General features: G+C 28.4%; 1 protein-coding gene across 1 annotated transcript; it reads left to right on the plus strand.

Moving 5' to 3' along the window:
* Positions 1–5,535: 5,535 nt before the first annotated feature.
* Positions 5,536–6,017, plus strand: EIN_296320 (hypothetical protein; the record flags this gene model as incomplete). The annotated part of the gene is made up of 2 exons (XM_004185630.1): positions 5,536–5,705; positions 5,837–6,017. 2 exons carry the CDS (start codon positions 5,536–5,538, stop codon positions 6,015–6,017), a joined length of 351 nt encoding a protein of 116 aa, XP_004185678.1.
* Positions 6,018–23,048: the final 17,031 nt, after the last annotated feature.

Consider the following 23,048-nt stretch of genomic DNA (forward strand, 5'->3'; position numbering starts at 1 on the left):
GCTTATAATGTCTATCTGAGAAATTATATAAAACAACATAATTTGGTTGGAATAAGATGTTCTTTGGGTTGGGCACAAGGAGTTTGCAAAAGAAATGGATTTAAAAGTAAACGACTATGTGGAGAATCCGCTTCTATTGATCTCAAAAATGATTGGGTGATATTATGTTTTGGAAAAATGTTTGGGATAAAATGTTCGGTTTAAAATAATTTCTTCAATGAAACATGCATTTAATTTACATAAAAAATCAAACATGTTTATAATTGTTATTTAAATATAACTTGTCAAAAGAAAAATATTGTCAAAATTGAACAAATCTATATATATTAATAAACATTAGTTGTTAACAAAAAGTAAATGGTGCCATTATAATTATAAACATGAAATTAAAAACACGTCAATATATAGTGAATAATATTTATTTTAGTTTTATTTAATAAATTTATTCGACTATTTTTCGATGATATTTTTCAAAAACAACAATAATAGCCAATAACACCAAAGAGACAATTATTTATTTTAATTTATATGATTATTCAATATTAATATATTGATATTAGAAGACACAAATTAATTATTATTGTGTTGTTTTGTAACAATAAAAGGAAATCAAATAAAGTAATTATCAAATGGAAGATTATCACCCCGAACTCCACCAAGTTAAAAGTCAGAAACCTACGAAAAATGGAATTTACAAAATGTTACCAGTTGTAGACAATTTTGTGTTTTATCCACAAAATGATTCTTTAATGGTGTTCAAATGTCGGGAGTGTGATGTAAAAATAATTGTTACACAAATGCATAATAACGGAGATTATATCAAATACATTGATTACAAATTCTAAGATTCTTAGCACACCAGACACTCTCATCTTCCTTCTATTAAAAATGAAGGTAATGGTGCAATTCGTGATATTATTAGTAATGGAACCAACATTCTAATGTCTGCAACAAAACTGATGGACCAATATAATAACGACCATCCCAATGACAAGCGAAGATAGACTTCAATTAGAAGAACCTTTAATCTTATAAAAGCAGAAATGATCGAAGATAAAATGAAAGAGTTACTGGAAAGTGGAAAATACACAACAAAAGAAGATGATAACGTGTTTATTCTTATATCAAACGAAAAAGTAACACAACTTAAAAAACGAAAAGTGATTTATTTGTGTATGGATGGAACATTTAATTCAGCACCAAATACATATCAACAACTTTACACAATCCACGCATTTTTATCTAATGGACAGTCTTTTACTCTTGTTCACGCTTTACTGACAAAGAGACGGGAAAGTGATTATGATACACTTTTTAATTATATCAATTTGCATTTTAAAGAAAAGTGGGACAGTGAATTATTTAATGAAAAAAACAAGTATTATGCGTGATTTTGAAATTACAGTTATAAATTCAATTTCCAAATTTCACTGTAATGTGCATGGATGTTATTTCCACTTTACACAATGTATCTGGAGAGCAGTACAACGGTTATCACTGGCCAAACTATATTTCCCTTCTTCAAACGTTTGGACAATTGTGAACGACTTAAAACTTCTAGCGTTCGTGAAACCATCTGAAGTCAATGAACAATTTGAAAAAATAGCCGAAAGAATTTCATCTTATAATCTTGACAAAAATACCAACAACTCAATCAATGATTTAATCAATTATTTCAGGGATAATTGGTTGTTTAAATGGCCGATTAAACTGTGGTCACAATTTAACCAACAATTGAGAACAGACAATTTGAGCGAGTCGTACCATTCAGCTTTGGTTAAAAGGCTTAATTGTAAAAAACCAACACTCAATACACTATTGATTCATTTAATGAAGAGAGAAGAAGCAGAACTTAAAAAAATAGAACAGATGGACAGAGGGTTAAACCATTTTGTAAACAGACCAACCTGTATATTTAATTTGACTTTGAATTATTATAGCGGAAGCAGCAAATACGACAAGTTTAAAGAACATTTATTAAATGAAATTGAAAAATATAAATAAAACAAATAATATGAAAATTCCATTGAAAACACGGGAAATGAAATTCTGAGAATTGATCATATTAAAACAGTTCAAAATAATGAAAATGAAATTGGTCAACTAAGAGACGCATCAAATTGTGACCATAAAGAAATTCAATTTGTTGAATTTGTTGATAAAATTGATTATGAACACGTAGAGCAAAATGTTATTACCAAAAGAAAAGAAGATGTCGAACAGGTTTTCATGAAAAGAGTAATAAATACACAAGAGTTAATAAACGACATAAATATCTCTACTCAAACAAAAAAGAAAAAATTGCCACCTTCTCAAAGAAGTTATGTTGGAGATGGTAAAAAAGGAGAAAAAACGCACACAAATCAAAAAATAAGGACGCCGACAAAACAAAATTGTTTTGTTTCATTTTTTGTAAATAATTTAAATTTATATAAAAATAACAAAATCAATTATTATGTTAATAATTACATCAATAATACTTTATTAATATTTTTTTTATAAAAGTGGTATTTTATAAATATTTCAGAAGTTATTTAACAGTGATATTTTTACTGTAATAACAAATATTTACTGTAAACTTGATTGATTTAAATTTAATTTATTTGAATAAATTTTGATCACCAAAAATAGTCGAATAAATTTATTAAATAAAACTAAAATAAATATTATTCACTATATATTGACGTGTTTTTAATTTCATGTTTATAATTATAATGGCACCATTTACTTTTTGTTAACAACTAATGTTTATTAATATATATAGATTTGTTCAATTTTGACAATATTTTTCTTTTGACAAGTTATATTTAAATAACAATTATAAACATGTTTGATTTTTTATGTAAATTAAATGCATGTTTCATTGAAGAAATTATTTTAAACCGAACATTTTATCCCAATCTTTATATCCCCCACCCCTCAAAAATTACACACAAGAAATTGAACACCTTAAAGATGTCATTGCACAGTTTAAAAAAATATTTGGAATGCAGATGAGACAGGTCTTTATTACAAAGCTTTACCGAAAACAACTTTGACTAAATGTGAAAAAAGTGGAACCAAGAAAAGCAAAGACCGAATAAGTGTAATGGTTTGCTGCTCGTGCATTAGAGAAAAAAGACCTCTACTATTCATAGGACCTTCTGAAAAACCCAAGTGGTTTAATGATAACAAATTTGGAAAATATAAAATACAGTACACAGGTCAAAAGAATTCTTGGATGACAGTATATTTGTTTCAAAAGTGGATCATCGAGTGGGAAAATGAGCTACGTTTGTTTAATAAAGATAATATACTATTAATACTTGATAACGCACCTTCTCATAAATTGGCCATGATGTCGGAAAATGTTTTAGAAATTGAGCCAATGGGTTACGAATACATTGGATTTAACGATAAATTTAAAAAAGATATCTACAAAGTAAAAACGGGGAAATGTTGTGAAATTTTTTCCTCCTAATACTAAGTCTGTATTACAACCACGTGATTCTGGTATAATAGAATGCTTTAAAAAATTATACAGCAAAGAACTGCTGACAAGAGTTTACAACAATTTTGAACACTCAAAATTGTTAAAAATCAATTTTATATTTCCAAAAATTACAACCGGTGAAGCCATTGAAATTGGCTCAACAAAATGGACACAGAAGTTAGTAGTGTCAGCATTTCAAATTGTTGGAAACACACTAAATTGTTCAAAAAAGATAACGAAATGGAAGTAGACGTGGTTGGAAAGAATTTGATATCTGATGAATATACTACAACTGATTTGAGTGGAGAAAATGATCCACCAGTACTTGATGATAATAACCATTTCGAAAAAACCGAAGAAACGTTCGCCCAGTATAAGAAAAATGAACATGCTCAAAGGTTAAGAAGAAAATTAGAAACTGAAATGAAAAATTTGCAAATATTGGAAATGAATGTTTTTGCACTCAAAACCAAAATTGGTGCTGATAAGGAAGAATTAACCCGTTTGATACGTTCTGATAAAATGTTAGAACTTCTTTATTTATCCGAATAACAATTTTTTAAAATTATTTGATTATATTTTATAATACCAGTAAATTGATTTTACCGTGTTTTTTATATTAAAGCTGTTTTTATTAAATAATCAGATTTTGTATTTTATTACCAAGAAGAACAAAGTCTAAATTTAGATAATATAAGCAGTCAACTACATAATAAGTCTTTTTGACAATAAGTCTACTAGACAATAATGACTGTATTAGATAGAGTTAACAAAATAATTGGAAATGCAATTGATAAAGGTCAAATTTATTTATTTACAAACATAATCTTATCAAGCAAAAAGTGTTTAAAAGTATTACTTCCTTTTTTATTTGTAAAGAGAAACGTTTTGTGGATATAATACCACCATTCAACAAATGATATTTTGCAGTTGATAGCAGGGAGAAATTTATACTAAATAAAATCATAATTATTGATGGTAAAGAAGTGTAAAATGGTGTTTTCTATCGCCAAAAAGCACCATTGTGGTTTAAAAACAAAAATATATTGTACCTACCTGGGCATTGTAACCCATTTGATAACAATAGTTTCTACATCTTATCATGATGCAGTCATCTTTTGAGAAATTTTTGATAAATAGTTAGAGATTGAAAGCATGTTTTTTGTGACAGTGGTAATCGTGGTCATTTTAATGTTATATCAATGTGGAAATATTATATAAATGAAGATGAAATACACCACAACGTAGTAAAAATGCACAACACAATGGTTTACTTACTTAGATATATAGTATAAATTGTTTTCTGCAGTCGAAGTGCCACAGCCTCCCCCGGATGACAAAAACAAAGATGATGAAGATGCCAATTATATCAAAGGTGCTGCAAGTGAAGAAGGCGATGAAGACGAAAAAGAAGACGGAGAGTATCTCAACAGCCTGGAATTTGATGACGAGAAATTCCGAATACTCTCCGAAAAGCAGCTATAGAAGGGCTTCAGGGTGAAGAGGGGGGATCGATTTCAAAGAAAACTATCTAGTTACTCCAGCACCCACCCCAAACGAGAGCGACAGATTCGCTTTAATTAGAGTGATTATGGAAAAGTTCATCTCTAACCTCGTTAACAATAAATATACACACCCAGAAATTTTGTTTGGGTTGACGAGCATCTCTGCTCATTCAAAGGCAATATGTAAGCCAAGGTGTTCATCAAGTCGAAACCTGGCCGCCACGTGATCAAATTCTGGGTTTGTTCTATTTTTATATAATGTGTTTTAGTTATGAAGCATAAAACGACAACTTGTTTCTATTATCGTTTGAATTTTATATTTGAATGTTTTAAGTGACTTTTTGTTATTTTGTTTATGTTTTATGTTATGTTTTAAAAATAACTTTTTGATGTCTGCTTACAATGAAACTGTCATGGTGTTAAACCTCCAAATTTATTGTGGTAAATGTGGGGGAGAATAAAACCAAAGTTTCAAAGTACCCATTACATGGTACTCCTCATGCTGTGTCGCAGATTCAAGACGACTGTGGTGTGCGACAACTTTTCTGCACGTTGAAGATGTCGCACTACCTTGCTGCCTTTGGTTGTCTACTTCTGGGCACCATGAGGATGAACAGGAAAGAAGTGCCTGCTGAAGCCAAGGATGTGAAGAAGAGAAGCAGCGACACCACCATCTTTTTCTCGAAGGGCAAGAGCAAACTTGTCTCCTACTACAACGAGAAGAAAAAGTTGGTGTTGCTGCTTACCACCTGCCACGACAAGGATGATGTTGTCGCAGTGGAGACCAATGTCTATAGTGGGGCAAGCAACAAGTTGTCCACAAACCCCAGCCATTCATTGATTACAACCACAAGATAAGTGGGGTTGATACTGCCGATCAGATGGTCAGGTATTACAGCTGCAGACGCAAGACCTACAGATGGAACATTCGGGTCTTGTACGACATGATCGATATTGCGGCTCTCAATGGGTACAAGACCTACTCAGCATTCAATAAAGGTGATCGTATTAATATCCGAATAAGCTTTCAAGGGAATTGATGGCTTATAACTGATTTTTTCTTCATAGTTTGGTTGTTTTTATGTTTTATTGAATCCGAACTGTTTGTTTCATTAAAATTTAGCTGTTTGAACGAACACCAACATTTTTTGGGCGCTTCACAAAAACAAGTTCACTTTATTCGGGAGCACCTTTGTTCAACATTTTTTACAGTGTATTTTATTTTGTTTTAACAAAAAACAGAAAAAAACGGATAAGATAAAAACAATTTTGTTTCTTGTTAAATTAATAGTTTTTAAATTATAATTATTAATTATTATAAATGTTTAAAAAATGAATATGTTGGATTTAAGTTCCAAGGAATTATTTTTTACAAGCCATACAATCCAAAATTAGACATATTTATTTCATATAATGTATTTCACCTTATAATTATTTGAAATTGGCGTTTCAGTAAATATTTAGTTTAATTTAAATTTGTTTCAAACAAATAATTTTTTCATATAAATTGTGGTAAAATCTAAAAAAATACAGTATTTTCAAATGAATTTTGAATATGTTGGAATACATTTTTTGTTGAAAAAATGAGGTGTCGACTTAATGGGCACAACGATGTAGTATGTGCATTTATGGGATGTCCTTTTATAGTTCATTGTACAACTAAAATGACTGGAGAACGTAGAATAGTAACATCTATTGATAAGGTATTTGATATTCATTGGCACGAAAAAACTACACTGACAAAGAAAAAATTACGAAAATTGATAGCCGAAGAAATGGAAATAGTCAGAAGTGAAATTTCAGAACAAGTTTACGAGTTAAGCGAAAAATACAACAAAATGGAAGAGAGAGTAAATAGTGAAGGCTTTGAAGACTACAAAAACATGCTAAAGAAAAATGGTCTTGTGAAATACAGTGTGAATAATCCCGAGATATCAGCAATAATGTTAATAAATAAAACAAAATCTGAAATGAAACCTTCTGCTCTTTGCAATGAGAAAACTAGGACAATGAAAAAAGAAGGAAAACCAATGACACTCAACGAATTAAAGAATGGGCATTACCTATATCTTGGCGAAGTTACAAATGAAATATATATTGGGTAGAGAAGGAGCATTCGAAATTTTATCAAACACAAAATCTATACTTGGGGATGGGACTTTTACATGTGTCACTTCTGGATTTTCACAATTATATATTATTCAAGGTTTAATTATAACACATATTATCCACTTCTATATTGTTTATGCAAATCAAAGGATGGTATATTGTATAGCAAACTTCTTTCGCTACTTGAAAACCTTGCAAATGTTTGTGGATATTCAATACTACATCGAGAAATCACATTTTGAGTCGACTTTGAAATCGCTTTCATGAAAGCATTGACATATTACCTTCCTTTGTAATCCATACATTGTTGTTTTTTCATTTCACGCAATCTCTACATCGTATTTTTTTCGAATTACAACCTGTTAACGTTATTTGATGGATCGAGTGCTAATTTTGATTTTTCAACTTATCGGACAATCAGAAGGTTTATGATGCTTCCACTTTTACCTTTAGAATTTATTACAATACAGTTGGTTCGAGATATTGTCAATTGCTCGGAAATTACAAACAAAGTAACATTGTCGCACACACGCTCTTTTGTTGAAAAATATTTTATTCCTAATTATATAATTAATACTGCAAAATACCCCCCAATTGTTTGGAATTGTTGTGGACTATCAATAAGAACCAGCAATGGAGCTGAAAGCTCTCGTGTATTTCTTAATGAACATTGCAAAGGAAAAATAAGTTTACACAGATTAATATATGTAATTGAACTTCAAATGACAAACACATAAAGAGAAGTAGAAAAAGGAGCACATGGACACAGTAAAGCAATAGAAAAAATCAAAAGTAATTTATTTCAAAAATGTCTACAAGAGTTGTTATTCAAACGACACGATGTTTTTCTTTACCTAGACTCATCTGCCAAAATAGTGAATATCAAAATTGAAACAGATGCAAGTATATTTGTTAATGATTGGCATTTTGTTGATGTAAATAAGTGTTTAATTAAAAAATACACAAAAAATGTTGATATTGCGGTGGAGTCGTATTATTCTCATTTAGAAATCGACACTTGGTCAACAGTGTTTATCGAAGTCGCACAAGAAGATGAATTTATAATTAAACCACCATTAAATAAAATTGAATTTTACACTCCTATTGAAACACTTGAAGAAATGGAGGGTGTTAAAGTTATATTTGCACATGAATTAACTAACAAATTTGTAGTTTTGTTTATTTACAAAAAAACAATTAATAATAAGTGTATATAGATTAAAAACAAAATTGATTTCATTGTTACCAATTCATACACTTATAACAAAGAAGAATGTGATAAATTCAGAAATGTTTTCAAAAATAATGTTACAATCCCTTTAACATTGAAAAAATCAAGAGAGAGTTTATTGAAACTTATTGGAGATAAAGAAAACAATGAAAACAAAGAAGAAATTACAATGATGAAAGAAACAGAGTTGGGTTTCATATTTGATAATTAAAACCAATCGTTTAATTTTTTGAACAATTATTATATTATTATTATTATTATTATACAAACTGTTAATAATGTTGTAAATTAATAAAACCAATAATTATAATTTAAAAACTATTAATTTAACAAGAAACAAAATTGTTTTTATTTTATCTGTTTTTTCTGTTTTTTGTAAAAACAAAATAAAATACACTGTAAAAAACGTTGAACAAAGGTGCTCCCGAATAAAGTGAACTTGTTTTTGTGAATTACTCTATTTTTTAGCGACAAAAATTTTAAATCAGGGATTGTTAAACCATTTTTTTCTTGTTTTTTTGTAAAATAAACTTTTATCCTTATTATTAATGATAATATGTTGTTAACAGTGTGTTCAAAGGACTTGTTAACTCGAGTATTCTTCTTTCAACAAGCTGTTTGTTTTCAAAATATGATTCTAATATTATAACTATATTTTATTATAAGCTGTTCTACTTAATTATAATTTAACCATTTTATTGTAGTAAATTATAGTTTGTTTTTTCAAATACTTTTTATTGCGGTTTTTATAAACTACAGTATGTGAGAATAGTATGTGAGAATGAGAAAACCCTGTGGATTCAACAAAAGTTGCAATTGTGTAACTTTTATGTAATAAAATTATTATTTTTTTTATTTCAAAACAATCAAAAAGATCAAATAAAAAACACTTATTTACAGTTCATTTTCTCTTTCAATTTGTTTGGAAACCTACAAAGCAGCTTTCAGAGTGTGAACAGCCAGCCAGCGCTTATCAACTAACTGACTCAGACCTCACGCCAAAGAATCCTAGTAATACTAAACACATCAGGCATAGCAACTAGACGATTCAAAGCAGGCAACTTTGAATTCAAGAGTCTTTATGAGCAAGTTCTACAAGTTATTATCTTCATAACGAAAGAAAGTTTAACAAACGAATCTCTTCTGTTCGAAGGACTTATGACAGTTCAGACGTGTATTGATCCAATCAGTGACCATTTTGACCCCGTAATAAAAAACAGTAATGTAAACTCGGCGATACAACTGATTAAAAAGATAAAAATCAATCGATTAAATTCTCAACCCCATTTTTAGTTCTTTTTGAGATTTTTTTGGTCGTCTTTTTCTTCACAACTTTACATACAACATCCCGTTCTTTTCTTTTTAACGGCTTGCAAACAGACTGACAAAAATAACCCTCAAAACACATTGAAAGCTTTCGAACTGCAGATATTTTCAAGCTTTTGGTTTTGACGCATTCAATCGAGTATAACTGTGGTATACTTAACAGTCTCGGTATTTATGCTGTGACTCCGCGTGACACTCCAATATCCACATACGCAACCCTCATACCACTATCAACAATTCTGAAATCAATACCAACTTGCCTAAAAGCCTGCGTGCACACATCCGGAATAGTTGTTTGGAAATAAGACTTCAGAATTGAGTTGAGGTATTTGGCAAACTTTTTTTCTAAGTCCTCTCCATCACCAAATTCAACATTTTTAGTTTCATTTGTTATTTCGTTGTGATCTTCTGATTGGTTGTCATCCACCATCCTTTCGTTGACAGTCGTACCAGCCTTCTTTTTAAATGGTGATATCGCTTCTTGTGGATTTGCCAGCACTTCCTGAAACATTTCCTTAAACTGTTGAGGTATTATTGGTTCTTCAATTAGATCTTGGTTTCCAATCACATCATTTGACTCTTCTTTTTCTTCAACGTCTTCACTTTCTGTCGTTGTTGTTTCTTCCTCGCCAACTCTATCTTTAAATTTTATGACTTCTCTCAACTTAGCATACAACGAATTCAGTCTTCTTTTTTGGGCTGCAAACACCCCAACATCTAATGGTTGTGTTAAATGTGAGGTGTGAGGCACCAAACATACGATTTCACAGTTCACGTTGATGATTTTCTCATTGACTTGGACATTCGACTTGAGCAGCAACCTCACATCTTCGATTGAGTGGCACGTGCACTGATCAAATATCAGCACAGCCTTATCAATATAACCAGTCTTAATTTTCATGTCCACAATATAAGGTACTACAACGTCGTTGATGTATTGTATAAATAAGTTACTGTTGATAAAACCGTTTTTGCTCTAACTGACGATGTTTCCGGTTTCCATCCAACCCAATTTCAAGAATTCAACTGCAACTCTTTTGTATTTTGTTACAATCATACAAGGAAGAGGTTGTGAGGGGTTTATAGTGCACACGACAGTGGATTGAGCAATGTCACGTTCGATTCCATATTTCATTTTACTGTCTGTGGAAAAACCAGCAGTGAATACTCCCTTCACCATTTGCCTGTCTGGCCATGGCTGATACCCTGACTCATCCAAATTCAAAATAAATTGTGATGGGATGCCATTTAAAAAAAGTGGCAGTGCAATGTAATACTTCAACACGGCATCTTCGTCGTAGGTCAATCGAGATTGGTCTTCAGCAAACACAGTAACAATCGAAAAGTTCCAATTTTTGTGTATTTTATCATAAATAACGTGGTTTGACACATCAACTTTGAAGGTTTTTATTATAAACAACTTCAAATAAGTTATACCAATAGCTTTGCATTTTTCTGGAAACTTTTCATTATCAAGAATCAAATTCTTGACAATTCCCCATTGTGTTTCAGTTAAAAATGACGGTCGTCCGTTATCTTTTTTTCCAAACAATGCCGTCTCCATACATCTTCGTTTATTTATATTAAACTGACTTGAAGTTAAAGCAAAGACTCTACATAGTTTACTCTCGGTCACCTTTTCCGTATTCATTCCATTGAACATTTCTCTCTCAATGTTCATCAAATACACCTGAACATTCAGGGGCAATTCAGAAAAGTTGCAATGTTTGCTGAATGTTCTTTGAGCTATTTTTTTCACTGGGCCAGGACAATACTTTAGATTCTCTTCCAGTGTTGTATGGTCCAAGCCACCAAAAGCAACATTCCTGGAGCTTATAATTATATTATTTAGATTGTTTTTTTAAAGAAAAACAATTTTATTTAAAAAAAAAGAAAAACAAATATGTAATTTTTGTTGAATCCACAGGGTTTTCTCATTCTCACATACTTTTCTCATATACTGTACTTGTCTAAGCAAACAAAAACAAATATTGGACAAAAAATTACTAAAAACCGAAAAAGTATTGAATTATCAATAAAAAGAGGTAATCTGCACACTTTTTCTGACATGTGTGATGGTTTCCATACTTGAGTCAAATCGAAGTAACTGTTTCCAAGACTAGGAAAAACTGTTTGAAATGAAGTTATCTCTCTTATGTTGCATTCCTACCATATATAGTCAAGATATAGGCTTGGACAGCAGCACCATAAGCATAAGCTTTGTCTGGGTTTATGCTCTTGATTTTTTTCCATTTGAGTAATATTGCAGCAACTGACGACATTTGGTATCCTTAATGATACACCAATCGAGACAACATCGTCAATGCTTCCCTTGTCCAACTTGGCGTCTTTCAACACCTTCTCGACAAGCTGAATTGTCGACTTGAAGAGGTCGATGTTCAACTCTTCAAAATTTGTGATGCACCCGTTTGTTAAGGACATTTTTCTTGAAAATTGAGTTTGTTTGAACTTTTTCTAAAAATATAAAAATTATTACAAACTTTTGTTTACTATAATTTTTATTTTCTATTAATAAATAAACTTTCGTTTAAAATATATTATTATACATTGTGGTTCTAATCATTTCTACTTGGAGTTTTTGGAGAGAAGTTTGGTCTTTTGTATTATTGTGTTCACTTTAAAAATACCTTTATTTTTTTCATGTTTCTTGTATGTAGCTCAAAAATGCATCCAAACAAAACAAACGTGTATGCCATGCAAATCTAACTTTTTGTACCAAATATAGTAAAATTTATTTGAAATTGTTTCAATAAAGTAAATTTTGGCCTTTGTTTTAGGTTGGCAATGACAAAAAACTAGAAGAACAAATAATCAATTCATATCTTTGATCATCATCAGTGACACGAACCAAAATTCATACACGAAGGTCAAAACCATGTTATGACAAAGTATGAACCAAGTTTCTTTGGTTTGGCTGTAAAACGTTTTTTTAATAATTTTTGGTTTTGCGATTTTTGATGCTTTTGAAATTGTATTTTTGATATTTTTTGTTTATTATACACTTTTTCTCTAAAGACCTGCGAAATACCTGCACGAGCCTATGTGGCAATACGTTTTTTCCAAAAAATGGTCAAAAAAGAAAAAAAACATTTTTTTAAAAGAAAAATTTTTGGAAAAGTAATGAAAATAATTGAATTTTCAATGGTCAAAAAGAATGAATTAGAAAACTTTTTTCGGTTTTACAGATTGATTTTTGATTTTAAGATCATTAATATTGACAATAATAAAACAAAAAGAACTAGAATTGAACTTCTTACAATCAAAATTTTAATAACAATTTAATATTATTATAGTAAATAAGAATACAAAATCATCTTTTATTAAAATGTTTGATAACAAAGAAACTGATCTATTATCATAATTAAAATTAATTATTTATTATGGTTTTTATTTGTGTTTCTTTTCACAACAATTGTTTTGGAAAATTATATTAAAACTAATATTATACTAACATTATAAAAGAAAACAATAGTTAATTATTAACAAAAAGCTATAGATAAGTAATAATATATTATAATAAATTTAATAGTAAAGTTAATTATTAACATCATTTAATTATTTTACTTTTACAGTCCGTATTTATATAGTATAATTATCATTAGTATATTTACTATTACAAATTATCACATTTTAAATACAGTCAAACCTCTCAATTTTGACATTTTTAGAAATTGAAAACCTTTTGATTTTGACATTTCAAGATAACAGAACAACAAGAAAAAACGCAAAAAAGATTTTTAAAAACTTTAAACTTGATAAACAAACACATGAAAAGAATTAAAGATCACAAACCAGTTAAAAGAAAACTCACTTCTTTAACTGTAGATGAAAAAGCTGATATTATTAAAAAGAAACTAGTTTTGACTGATGAACGTGTTGCAGAATGGGCATACAGTACATACAGCTTATCCAAAAAACCTTCTCGGAGTTGGATCACCGGGCTTTCAATTGACAAACCACTTGTTGACAAAAGATTGCTAAGTAAAGTTAAATACCCACTTTTTGAACAAAATCTGATGCTTGCCATAAACATGCTATTGGAAAATAACACACCGATACATGACGATGTTATTATATACTTGGCCAACAGAACAAAGCTTAATATGAGTCAAGACAGTTATTTGATCAATCTTACTTTATCAAACGGGTGGTTAGATTCTTTCAAAAAACGACACTCTCTCAGTATACACAAGCAGTATGGAGAAGCTCCTGTTGTTGACTTATCAATATGTCGTGATTACATCGAAACAATTCGAGTTATTGTAAAACACTTCCTTGATACTTATGGCCAAGAATCAATCTTCAATGGAGATGAAACTGGTCTTAACATACACTTTCTCGAACCATCATCGTTGAACATCAAAGAAGGAAAGGAAATTGGAATCGAGTGTGATAAAATACGGTTTACTGTATTTCTTGTTACAGATGTTACTGGTAAAAACCGAAGAAACCCAGTGGTAATTGGCAAGTCAGTAAAACCAAGAGGAATGACAAAGCAGATAGAACAGAAAAACCACATCATTTATTTGGATCAACAAAATGCTTGGATGAGCACTGTAATTTTTCAAAGATACATACTGGATTGGGATGCCGAAATAACCAACTCTCCAAATCCACACGAAATTATGTTCATCATTGACAACTGTTCAACACACAATTTGTTTATAAAAGTCGACACTGAAATCAAAGTTATGAAACTTAACTATATATTCGTGATCTTTCTTCCTCCTAACGTAACTTCGGTTTATCAGCCTCTCGACATGGGTATCATATACACTTTCAAGAAAAATTACCGGAAGCTATTTCTGCGCAACTTGGTCAATGTCGTTGAACACAATGTTAAAAATGTCACTTCTGATTCAAAGAAAGAAATCAAAAAAGCTAAGAAGCTTCCTTTTGTAGAGTGTTTGCCTTTTATTGACAGAGCTTGGTTGAGTGTAGAAAACAAAACAGTAACCAAATGTTGGTATAAAACCACACTGTTGGGAGAACCTCGAGAAAGTTACATTGATGAAAACAACGAAAACGACATTGAAATACAAAGTTCGATTGAAAATCTAAGTAAAAGTGGTGTTGTAATCGAGAAAAGTTCAGATGAAGAATTTGTAGATAGAATGGATGAAAAGATACCACCTTTTATAACAAACAATGAACTTGAAATATTAGAATTTTCGAAAGAGACAACACCATTGGGAAATGTAACTACATTTGAAGATGAATTGTATACAGATGCCGATTCGTTATTGAAAAGAGTTATGGATTCAGAAATGCCAGAAAAAGAGAAAATAACAATTCTTAATTTTATATCAAAAGTGTTTAAAACTGCTTCTGAATACGTTTAAATGGGTTTTACCATAATTTAGTTTTTGCCTTGTTTTATCTTTGCGACTTATTACTGGACCTTTGAATTTTGACAATAGTATTTTTTATTAATAATAAATAATTAAAAATGTCAGAATCAAAAGGTGTCAGAATTGAAAGGTTTGACTGTAATATTTATTTAAATTAACAAATTATCAAATTATTAAATTTACTACCATTTTGAATACAATTTAAACCAAACCCACCATAAGAACAATTCAATTACTCTTTGTGATTATATTTAATTCTTAAAATGAATAATTATCAAATGTGACTATTATGGGGTTTATTTAATATAAATTATTAAAAACCATAAATGTATTAAACAGAATCATGAATGTTCTGTTCAATTATTTTGTAGAAAACTGCAAAAAACACAGAAGTAAAACATATTTTTTTAATAAAACCTTTGTTTATTCGTTGGTTTTTTGTTGTAAACTCCTTGATGTTCCAGTTTTATTCTGTCGATATCTGTATGTAGATGGGCTGGATCTTCGCCTCAGCTTCTTCTGTTTCTGTGTGTATTCATCCTTTGATGCCAATTAGTTCTTGTCGAGCCAGTCGAGTGTCTCCTTTGATGGTTGCTTCAATTGCCGCCTTGTCGTCTGGTGAGAGCTTTGCTGCAATTTGCTCGTTGAGTGTGTTTTTCATCGAGTAGCAGAAGTTCTCAAGTCCATTTTTCGCCTCGACAAGCTCCTTCATCTTGTCGTCCTCCGCCTTGAGCTTCTCTGCGTCTGCAACCATCTTGTCGATCTGCTCCTTTGAGAATCTTCCCTTGTCGTTTGTAATTGTGATCTTGTTCTTCTTTCCTGTTGTCTTGTCCTCAGCCGACACATTTAATATTCCATTTGCATTTGTGTCAAATATGACTTCTACTTGTGGAACATCACGTGGTGCGGGTGGAATGCCAGACAACTCAAACTTGCCAAGCAGGTTGCCGTGTGATGTCATGGATGCCTCGCCTTCAAAGACTTGGATGAGCACGCCTGGTTGGTTGTCTGCATATGTCGAGAATATTTGTGACTTCTTTGTTGTAATCGTCGAGTTTCGTGGGATAAGTGTCGTCATCACACCACCAAGTGTTAATGGCGCAACGGGAAGCAGCAACACGTCTTCCGTTTCTTTCCGCCATTTCCAGTCAAAATTACAGCCCCGAACTTCAACTGATTTATTGGAGATTTGATATGTTTAATTCATTTATAAAAATCCTGTTTTTTAGCCAAAAACGTTAAAGTTTAAAATTAAAGAAGGAAAATAGAAAAAAATAAAAAAGATGTGTGTTTTGAAATGACACATCTTTATTTATTTGTGCATTTAGAGCCTTAAATATAAAATGTTTAGGTATTGAATCTGCTTATAAAGTTCATATTAAACATGTCCTTAAATTTCACCACTTCTCGATCACACAGTCTGAAGTTATGATAATTATATTTTTCAAAAAATAAAAAGATATGTCTTCGAAAAATACACATCTTTCGAATTTTATCATTTATTCACAAAAAACAAAAAATATCTTTCATTTTAAAATGATGTTTGGTCAAAAAACAGTTTGATGCATTGTTTGTTTAGACTTTTGTTTGAAAAAAATATGACTTTGAATCTTCAAAAAGATGGTTCGACACTAAAATTTGCTTTTTTATTGGTCAATTACAATACTATTCGTTTTTGAATTTTCAAACCAAGAATTTTAATCTTTTTACAAATTATTTTGTCTCTTTTTCAATTTTTTTCTTATAAAAATAATGCCACGTGGTTCGTGCAGGTATTTCGCAGGTCTTTAATATTTTTTTTAAAGTCGGAACAAACAAAAGTGTCTTTTCGTCTTATCTTATTTCTTTTACAAAAAATAGTAAAACCCATTTTTTAAATTTTTGAATTTTTCCAATTTTACAAAAAATCTATTTAATTTCCCTTGTTATTGTTTTTGAGATCAATTGATAATGAAATTTCAAGACACCTCAAAGTCGATGTTTTATTATTTTTTCTTTGTTATTTTATGATACAATTGATTTTGAATATTATAGACCAGTATGTTTTATGTTATAGTTATCTCTTTGTTATATTTTATAATTAATTTTATTATTGTTATAAGTTGTGGACATCTCAATAAAATTTTGATCTGACTTTTCCATTGAACTGTGACTTGTTTCTGAAAGGATCAAACAAAAAAGTGAACCTTTGTTCATCCCAACTTCAACAAAAAATTCACTTTTTTACTATAATTTATAAAAATTTACTATAAAAATTTACTAGAGCCGTCGTCTCAGGAAAGTTGGAGTAATTAAAGAAATAAAAGTCTCATTTTATTAAAAAATAACTAAGATTACACAAAATCATTATTTTTGGTTTTTAGAGTCCTCAGAGGGTTAAATAGCATGTAAAGTTATAATATAAATATAAAAAATATATTAATAATAAATACATATAATTGTTAATACAAATGTAATTGTTAAATTATTTTTTTAGTTGAATAATGACTGTTAATGACATTATTATTTTCAATTATTGATTGTAATGTTGTGTATTTGTTTTGACGATTGGTTGAAACGAAGAAAAATCAAATATTAACAATTGTTACTAATTTCATTGTATAACTACTTCTATATACTCAATTTTAATTCAAAAATTTTTTGTTGAAAATGATTTGCAAGCGAGATAGTAATCCAAATATTTTTTTAACAATTGTTTTATTGTTTTTCATATTACAACACAAAAAGTGAACATGTATATTTTAATAATACTACAATTATTATGATTAATTAAAATGGAAGTATTTATTAATTATTAATTTTTATTGATTTGATAACAACAGTTGGTGTATTGTGTTTTACTGTTGATTACTACATTTATGTTTAAGAAATCAGCCATAAATATAAAAATGTTAACTTTACGATGTGTAAAAATTAAACATCAAACTAAAACTTTAAAAGATAACATTGAGTTAAGAACTACACTTGTAAGAGCAACACTGTATTTCGAAGTTCATTTTATGTACATTGGAAGCTCTGGAGAAGTTGATTGTGTTGAACAATTTTTTAATTATTTAAACTGTTCATTAAAGGAAGATGTAGAACCACGTCTTGATATTCAAAATCACTTGGACGAATTACTCGAGTTGTTTTATATTCCAAGTGTTTTAATGAACATACCATTATACAATCAACAATATATTCCCAGATATTTTTATGTGTTTCTGAAAAAGTTAAAATTTTGTTTGGACCGTCTTGATGATATAAAAAGAGATATTATTCAAAAAACGCTGGATCAAAATTACCTCGTACCTCATACGATGGAACTTTGTAAGCTTTTGTTGGAAGAAAAGAAAAAGTAAGTCTTTTAGATGTGTACGAAATACTTGAAAACAATCAACTTAATATTTTGGTTCAAGTTGTTCGAATAACATTGACTGTCTCTCCAACAACAATATTTGTTGAAAGATATTTCGACTTTATAACACAATTTCAAAAACAGATGATGCCAACAAAAAACGTTATTGAAAGAGTAAACTTTTCGTCAAAGTCTCAATCAGTATTTTTAATTCACTGATTTTTATTCTTTTTAATTATTTATAATAAATTAAAATCTTATATTTTATAAAATAACAATTAAATAAATTATTTATTAATTCTTAAATTTCAATTGTATTTAACAAATAATAATTAAAATTATATTTTAATAATACAAAAATGTTATAAATTACAATTAAAAAATATTGAAAATACACGTTTTTGAAGTTTATTATAAAAAGTGTTCGAGATAATATCAAATAAATAATCGTTTTTTGTTTTTAAAGTATTTGACAATGAAATTACAATAAAAATAATAAAATTGTTAATATAAAACAAAAAACAATACAATATATTTTATTTTTATAATACATTACTACACATTAATATCATTAAAAGATTCAAATATCAAATAAAACAGTTATTAATCTGAATTTATTTTATCTATCAGCAGTTTGTAAAAATTCAACATTTTAACAATATTTATAATTTATGATAATTAAAAATTGTAAACTTTTATATTAACATAATAAATGTCAGAACAACTAAAAATTCTTCAGAAATATTTATTTTTACACTTAAAGTTACGCAATTATTTATTAATTGACCTTTTATTATAGAGATATTAATTTAAATATCAGATGATTTTGCTTTATAGATTGTGTAATGCAATACACATAATATAAATTTATAAAAATGGATAAATATTTAATAAACCCGAGATTTACCAATTTTATATAAATTGAATATCGTTCAACATTATTTTAGGTGTTCATAACAATTATTTTTTGTTTATTTTGTTTATATCTTTAAAACCTTTTAACGTGAAAATATCTTAGTTGTATCATTTGAAGTCAATTAAGTCATTTTGCGTCAAAGTGCCGACAAAAATGAATTTCTAAATTACTATTTTGTTTTTCTATTACCATTTAAATAACAAAAAATGGAATTAGTGAATTAATGGTTATAGACTATTTTCTGTCTATTTTAGACATTTTGCTTGTGTTCATTATTTGTATCAAAAAACATCTTTAATATTATTCAAAACAGCATTAGCAGTTTCATGATAAACATTAACATCAGTTATAACATTTTAAAACTAATTAAAACGTTTTTCCAAATCAGTATTATGATATCACTTCTCGTACAATAGAGTCTCTCGATTGTTCGTATTGTTTGTTTGGCTATTAGCTATTTGTTTATGTTATTATGTCTTAAATATCGACATTAACACGTTTCCTTGTTTCCCTGTTAATTTTTTTTATGAGGCAGTGTTATTTTTTTCTTTTTTTGTCATTTGGTCTTTTTAAAAAGACTGTCATGCCTGTTTTATTTTTTTCTTTACATTTTTCTGCACAAGGATATTACTCAAACCAATTAACAAATAAGAACTAGTTTAACTAAGATATTATATCGAAGATATAATTTTTATTTTTTTTCGGGATTTACGCAATAGAAACATCAGAAATCCCGAGACATATATTTTCAAGCCGATAAAATTTTTAGTATCAGGCGATGTACAGTAAAACCTCCAAAGAGCGGTACCTCCGAAGAGTGGGTTCTCTCAAGAGCGGGCATTTTTTAGACCGAAACTAAAAATAGAGTTCTCTATAGTGCGGTAATTAAGGTTTGATTGGCTAAAAATGCCCGCTCTTGAAAAAACAAAATTCCCACGCCCTCCCGCTCTTGGGAGGTTTTACTGTACTTGGAATATCCAAAACAGATTCACTATCAAGTACATTTCAACCACCTTGAATGTCATTGTTATTGAACATATAAATTAATATACACATTACATATAACAAACATGTTCACTTATTGTTGTAATACATTCTATAACACAGTTTGTTGTAGTTCAATGAATTGAAAAAATAATAGTTTGCTGACTTGTCTGTTTTTCGTTTTTTCAATTCTTTGTAATAATTTCCGTTGTTTTTATCCAACGTATTGGTGTTATTGTTTCAACTTTTTTAGTAAAAATACATCTAAAATTTAATTTGATTATTTTTGAGATGTGAACAAAAATTCTGAGTTGGTGAAAAACAATCTTGAAAAATATAACAAATTATATAGTTCTTAAAAACAACTATATTTTTTTTCAAAAAATAAACTAATTATTAATTAGTGATAAAAAAATAGAGGAATAACAAGATCAATTAGAATATTGAAACAAACACCGTTGTCTATGTTCTTTCAAATATAATATATTTTTCAAACATATTCAATTTGACAAAAAAACAATTGTGAATATCGTTTCTTATACAACGGGTCGAAAGTAAAGAACTATTACTCCAACTATCATCTTCGGGACAACATCGTTTTCGTTGTTGTTTAAAAACAGTAAAACCTTGGTGTATTTACAAAGTCGTTATTTACTATCAATAAAATGGTATAATTACATTAATATCATTATTACTTAATAAAATCAAATGAAAATATTATCATAATAATACATTCAAAGTAAATGGTTTGATATTAATAAAAAATAGTAAGGCTAAGTTTTAGTTATTCAAAAAAATAGATTGAAGCAAAAACGGTATTATGGTAAATAAATTAACAAAAAAATACACAAAAAATAAAACCTGATAAATTTATCATAAACGATAGATAATACCATTTTATGTATAACTTACTTAGTTTGAAATTGTTTTAAAGTTTATTATTTTTAAAAATGTATACTTTCAGTTCGTATTGTTATTTATCAAATAAAACGTTAAAAAGAGCAAATAAAATATTTAAAGTTATTTTATAGTAAATGTGTGATGGGTTTTAATTAGAAATAACAATAATTGTCGTTATATTAATAAAGTAAAACAACTTTATTATATATCATATGGTATGTCGTGCTGGTTTAATTTAATTGAGGTTTATATCATAAATTAAATAAAAACGACATTATATCATTTTTTATGTTTATTGTTATTTTAAAAAATCGTAAGTTATAATATATTAGAATGACAATCAAATAAACAACACAACAAATTAATAATCAATCATATCCAAACAATAAAATATTACGGACATTTTATATCTTGTTTTGAAAAAAAGGTTGATAAGAAAGTTAAAACAAAAAAATACACTTTAAAAATTTTCATTTATTATACATCATAAAAAAGTAACTATTTATTATAGGTTTTGTTGATATTTTTACTACCAATATTGTGTATTAAATGTATTGATTATTTGCGTCAGTTTCATTAAAGTAATTTTTTAAATTAAAATTGACTAGGCAAACACTGTTTATAAGATTTAAACAACAACATATAAATTTTTAAATATTATTTAAAATAATAATAATAATCAGAGGTTTCCAAAATAATTATTGCCGAAAATGTGGTATTATAACGTACGAATTTATAAGAGAAAATGATCATTTTGGTTATGAAATGGTGACGTGGGTAATTAGGATTGTGATTTTGGAAACCTCTGATAATAATGTATAATAAAGTTGTTATATTATTGTTGTTTAACTTTATTTAAATTTTTTTAATTATAATTCTGCGTATTTAAACTGAGAAAGCATGTTTATTATTTGTGTAGAATAATAATTATTTTAACTAAATTTAATATTCAATATAGAGTCTGTGCTACAACGTTGTACACCACTCAAACGTTGTTCACTATGTGTTATATTATTAGAACCATAGAAAGTTTTCACAATTAACGAAACTATCGGCAAAAAAATAATGTTTACCACTTAAAACATAATTTTTTTTAGCAATTCCCGCTTTAAAACAATTTCAAAGAGTAAAAAAATGAAATAATTAGATCAGAACTGCTCTAAAACTAAAAAAATCAAACCTAATAATCCCACATTTTGGTTATTATTTAACTCTATTATTTATCTTCCTTTTATTTACAAAAACAAAATAATTTGTTCAGAAAAGATAAAAAACAAAAAACTTGATGAGTAAACACAATTTAAATAATTAACACTTTACAACACAACAAGACATAATTGTTATTCCAAATAATTTATAAGCTTTTTGAACAACAAAAAAATTCTAAAATATAGCACTAAGTTTCATTAATTACAGATAGTAGAAAATTTGGGTGTCAAGAATAAATTGGGTGTCAGATTGATTTTGAGTTATTTAATGGTTTTTTATATTTTTTTGGTAGGGAAAAAAAAAGAAAAAAAGAAACCCATTTTTTTACATTAACTAATCTCTAATCTATTTGACACCCAATTTATTCCTGACACCCTATTTTTCTACTTTTTGTATATGTTTGAATTCATCAGAGATTCTGGTGATGCTTCAATTTACAAATTATCAACTTGAGGAAAGAAATTAATTTATTCAAAGCTTATTAGCATGCCTCGGAAAAATTTGTTTTTTTGCACTAAAATATTTTTTGGCAAATTAAAATAAAACTCACCTCATCCTTAGAATATTAAAATAGTTTGATAGTAAATACGATTAGTTTTGAAACTATTAACAACTGGTTAATTGTTATAGTATATACATGATATAATAAATTATACAAATTTATTATAACAATATAATAAAATTAAC

This window comes from Entamoeba invadens, assembly GCF_000330505.1.
Source record: "Entamoeba invadens IP1 unplaced genomic scaffold scaff_1105074725273, whole genome shotgun sequence".
NCBI classification, from domain to species: domain Eukaryota; phylum Evosea; order Mastigamoebida; family Endamoebidae; genus Entamoeba; species Entamoeba invadens.